We start from the raw sequence: 5,306 nt of genomic DNA on the forward strand, positions 1-5,306 counted from the left end.
AACCCATTTCCTATTTTCATTAAAAAAATAGGAAATAGTTCAGAAACCCATTTCCTATTTGCAACGTCAAATGGGAAAACAAACTAACGGTATGTACCGTGATTCAATCCTCTTAAGCGCAGTTTTTTTACATTTAAGGCGAGGCAAGCTATTCATCTCTGAAATACTGACAACTAACTTGCGGCCAAAAAAACTCACTATTTCTCAGATCAGAGAAAGAAGAAAAAATTCTTACGCGCAGTTTTTGACAACCATAGGGCGAAACGTGCCTTCGTCTTTACCAGCTTTCTTACGCTACACTAAACTACGACATACCTTCTCTTGATGACGACGCACGGCAAAACGTAAACAAGCAGCCAACAGCAGAAGACCCCAGCGTTCGACTGAGAACGAGAGAGAGAGAGAGAGAGAGAGAACCCTGGAGAAAGCAGTGCGCCCTCACCAACATAGACCGGTACCACGTCGTCACGCATAATGGCTGTGATTCACCAGCGAGAGACTCCCCGTGTACATCTACTGCTGGTTACCGGAGAGTGAGCGCATCACGGGGGGTCGCTGCGCTGACGTGACAGGGATGGGGAGGAGGAGGGGGGGGGGATAGCGATGAATCACGTAAACAACCTGCTCGTGTGACATAACAGGATGAGAACCGGATCCAGTGACTATAGCGAGTGACTACTACTGACTACTACTGCGGTGAGAGGTTATCTCTGGGTTCAGTGCGTGCGTCCGTCTGCCCGTGTGCTAAGATCTCAGATGCTCAACCTACGCCATGGTTACCACGGATCTAGCGCGGGGGCGGGTGGGGTGTGACTGGGGGGATTAGGGATGGGGAGAGGGAGATTAAGGATTGGATGGGTCCAACCGGACGGCCGGGGAGGGTGGGGGTCCTGTTGCTGTGTCTCAGCCTCCCGCTGCTGCATCCGCTTTGAACACAGGCGTCGTGAGCGCACACAAGCGCACGCACATATTGATTGATGCACGCGCACGACGCGTGAACGTGAGTGCGTGCGTACGACCACAGGCGCGCATACACATTCATGCTCGCACACTCGCGCGCACACACACACACGTCTGAAACGGTGCTCGCGCATGCGCAATATCTCCCAAGAAGAAAAATATTTTGCCAAAATTATAAATTTAAAATGAAGAGGGATTATCCCACCGCGTGCTGCATATACCAGTCAGTACAAAATCTGGCCACGATAGTGTGTTAGCCCATGCGCAATATCTCTCCAGAAAAGTTATATTTTGTTATGAATATGCATTTAATATGGTTAGAGGGTATCCCCACATAGATTTCTGTAATAAATTCGTATCGCCGGACCTGTGTTTATAAATAGGAGAGCGCCCTAGCCTGAAAAGTACAAAACGCCTACTTCGCCCCTCCCGTCTTTCCCAATTGCCTTCCTTGCCCATCGCTTGGACTCCTTTCTTCTTCTACCCCTCTCAGCTATCTTCCCGGCCCCCTTTCCTCAGTCTCCCACCCCTCGCTCCCTCAGCAAGCTATATTATGCAGTTTTTATTCAGTTCATATTGCACGCCTGAAACGGTGCGAGCATGCGCAATATCTCCCAAAAGGAATATTATTTTGCCAAGATTATGAATTTAATATGAAGAGGAGCTATTCTATCATAGATTTATATGATAAAATTCTATCAGTAGATCTCTCTTAAGAAATAGTAGGAAGATCTTGCATGTAAGGTGCGCGCTGCATATACCAGTCAGTACAGAATCTGGCCACGATAGTGTGTTAGCCCATGCGCAATATCTCTCCAGAGGAGTTGTATTTTGTTATGAATATGCATTTAATATGGTTAGGAGGTATCCCCACATAGATTTCTGTAATAAATTCTTATCGATAAACCTGTGTTTATAAATAGGAGAGTGCCTATGTTGTAGGGTGCAAAACGCCTACGCCTATTGCGGATTTCATGATTAAAGAGTCAATAATAGACGGGAATGAACCAAACATGAGAAAAATTATGAGTTTTTCTCTCAAATAATATTTATATACAAATGTTCTAGTACAACGAATTCATAACGCACATGTATGACAACATCATAAACATTTAGCTTTGGTGTATATCAATTCTATTATAACGTTTCTACATGTAAAACAAAACTACAATATTCCATGGTTAAAATTTTCATCTTAACTTAATTTTTCAATTATAACCCCACAGTGCGCTACAATGCTCCCCGCGGCGCTTCATTTTCATGATGTGACTGAAATGTTATTTAATGCATTTTTGTGACACCTCTCACTTAAAGAAATATATATTTGTAAGCGAATAATGTGCGCGTGCTCCCTATATATAGATTCATGGCTTCACACGTAAGATGTACGACAATTTACAGACAGATTATACAGAGAGTACAAAATCGCCAGTAATTAACATACAGGAACAACGCCAATAAACATTACTCTAACGCGCGATCGTTCAGGAAAAATGTCAGCGAACGTCACGCCCAGCCCAACATCTAGCCGACGACCTTCGGTGACCTTTCAGTGACCTTTTATTAACTCTCATTATCATTTCACTGACCTTTCAGTAACGTTTTATTAACCCTTCACTAACATTTCACTGATTTTTCAGTGACCTATCGGTGACCTTCAGGAGCGACGTCGCACGACGCCGATCCCGCGCCTTCGGCTCCTCGACGAAACTACTAGAACGCGAAGAAGTCGGTCAGTGACGAGAGGAACTTTCTGATCCCGCGCGCGCTCACCCGGCCGCTGCCGTCGCCGTCCCCGTCCGCTTGCATCGCCAGCTGGATCCACTCAACGAAATTCGACACCTTCGCGTAGACGCCGAATCTCCCGTCGAGTCCGCAGCCGCGTCCGAAGCTCGTGATGCCGTACACTCGCCAGCGCCCCTCGGCGGCACACAGCAGCGGCCCGCCGGAGTCTCCCGAGCATGAGTCGGCGTGTCCGTCCTTGTAGCCTGCGCAGAGCATGTTCGCGCTGACGTGGTAGCGGCGGTACTCCTTCTCGCAGTCGCGCCGCGCTACCAGAGGCACCTGTAACAATGTGATTCTTAATATTAACATGTTAATATTAACGTGGTATAATATTATCACGTGATTACGTATCGCGCTACAACCGTCGAGAAGAGAGCAGAATAAAGATGTGTTGCACTGTAATACGAGCCGTTCATATGTAATACCAAGAGCGTATTACTTGTCTACTTTGTACTACTTTTGTACTTTGTAATACTTTTGTACTTTGTACTACTTTGTAACTACTTGTCTACTTTGTACTATTTTTGCACTTTGTTCTAGTTTGTACTACTTGTCTACTTTGTACTACTTTGTGTGAGCGTACTAAGAGTGATACTTAGTGATACACAGAAGTGATAATACAGCACCTCTGCCTCGTGGAGGACGCTCGCCGCTTCGGGCCGCCGCTCGTGCTCCTTCCCCCAGCCGAGCACGACGCAGGGCGTCCCCGTGGGCAGAGTGAGGCGGCGCGCGGGCAGGCAGACGGGTGGCGAGCGGCGCGCGGGCGAGGCGAGCCGGAGGAGAGCGACGTCATTGTCAACGATTTCTTCGTCGTAGCGCGGGTGCGAGACGGCGGCGGCGACGCGGTGGTAGCGTTCGTTGCCCTCGCGCTCGTACAGGTCGTGCTCGCCCAGCACGGCGAACATGCGCTTCTTGACGCAGTGGGCCGCCGTGAGAACGTACGACGGAGCAATGAGCACGCCGCCGCAGTAGTGCTCCTTCCAGCGGTTAAGCAGCGCCACCTGCGGTCCGAAAAAGAAAGTGATCGATGGCTTTTTTATTGAAAGCACCTCCGGTTGGCTTAACGCTTGAATAAGACGATTGGATTTGATGGGTTGGTTTTTTAATTAAAGTTATTATTGACTATTAATGATTAATAGAATGATTAAGTGCATATTTTATGCATTCGTGATTGCGTCAATCGTAGAGCAATTAACAATTAATTATTTTATAATTTATCTTTTAAATTTAATTATGAAGTTTTAATTAATTATTGATTAACTAATTAACGAATTAATAATTTACCTGCCAGGGCCAGCGGCCAGCAACGGACTGCCTCCCACCATAGATCCTCGTGTTCACCCCTGTACTGTTTCTCATCAGCCCACACTCCAGCGGCTCATCGCTCTCTGTAAGATGCAAAATATTACATATAAAAATATATATGTGTATGTATATACGATAAAACTCCACGTACCATCCGAAGTACCATCCCTCCTGCGGATACTGCGACTCGTCGTCAAACTTCTCGAACACGTCGGCCAGGGTGCCGACGTCGACGTTAAACGGCAGGAACTGACACTCCTCGGCGACGCTGCGCAGCGCCCCTGGTGTCTGCGTGTACAGTCGCCGGAAGAACGTATAGTTGAACGTGTGCACGGCCGACCAGCCGACGGCAGCGCCCCGCACGACGACCGGACGTCCGCTGTACGCGTAGCTGCGCAGAAACTCGTCGCGCGTCACGTTGCCGACGACGGCGACGTCCGTCACTCCGTCGCAGATGCGACAGTCGGCGATGGGACGCGTGATCTCCTGCAAGAGGGCGCTGTTGTCGAGCAGACATTGCGAGTAGAAGAGCAGATTGTCGACGTGGCTCTCCAGCCGACTGAACTGGTCGTCGCAGTAGTAGCACAGCGTCGTCGCGCACAGCACGGGCACGAGCAGCAGCAACCAGAGCCCTCTAGCGGCATGCCGACGTCCCCGCGCAGGCTCGCACGCCTTACCGTAGTCGTCGTCGTTGTTGTTGTTGTAGAATCCCGTGAAGGTGGGGCCGGCGTCCGTGGGGGTGGGGCCGTCGCCCGTGAGGGTGGGGCCGGCGTCCGTGAGGGTGGGGCCGGCTTCCGTCAGGGTGGGGCCAGCGCCCGTGGGGGTGGGGCCGCTCCGTGGGGGTGTCGGGGCGGACGAGCACAGGGCTGCGATGTGCTCCGGCGGCAGTCCCGCACGCAGGCAGCTGTGTCGCAGTGCGGAGAAGTTGCGCGTCAGTTTGCGTAGTTTGTCCGTGTTGTCGTGCCGCGGGTGTGTCGGCCCGCAGCCAGCAGCAGCAGCAGCAGCAGCAGCCGCCGCCGTGTCCATGGTCTCACTGCACCGCCAGCGAGTGAGCGCGCCTGTTATAAACTACTACTACAATAGCTCTAACTGCTAGTGCTGCTTCTGCTGCTGCTACTACTGCTGCTGCTACTACTGCTACTGCTGCTGCTGCTGCTGCTGCTGCGGCTGCTGCTGCTGCTACTGCTGCTGCTGCTGCTGCTGCTGCTACTGATGCTGCTGCTGCTGCATTACAGACATTCCCGTAGAACAGAAAC

At 50.4% G+C, this 5,306-nt stretch overlaps 1 protein-coding gene across 2 annotated transcripts in view; it reads right to left on the reverse strand.

Annotated features, from left to right (window-relative positions):
• Positions 1–1,963: 1,963 nt before the first annotated feature.
• LOC106814872 (serine protease 30-like) overlaps positions 1,964–5,306 on the reverse strand; it is a 9,354-nt gene continuing 6,011 nt past the window's right edge. For both annotated transcript variants that reach the window (XM_014819246.1, XM_014819245.1), the window contains exons 6-8: positions 4,030–4,133; positions 3,372–3,746; positions 1,964–3,024 (exon numbers count right to left, since the gene is read on the reverse strand). In XM_014819246.1, coding sequence (XP_014674732.1) covers positions 2,674–3,024; positions 3,372–3,746; positions 4,030–4,133 — 830 coding nt within the window. In that variant the 3' untranslated portion in view covers positions 1,964–2,673. The remainder of the gene's footprint in view (positions 3,025–3,371; positions 3,747–4,029; positions 4,134–5,306) is intronic.

This window comes from Priapulus caudatus, unplaced genomic scaffold (assembly GCF_000485595.1).
Source record: "Priapulus caudatus unplaced genomic scaffold, Priapulus_caudatus-5.0.1 Scaffold994, whole genome shotgun sequence".
In the NCBI taxonomy this organism is placed as follows: domain Eukaryota; kingdom Metazoa; phylum Priapulida; class Priapulimorpha; order Priapulimorphida; family Priapulidae; genus Priapulus; species Priapulus caudatus.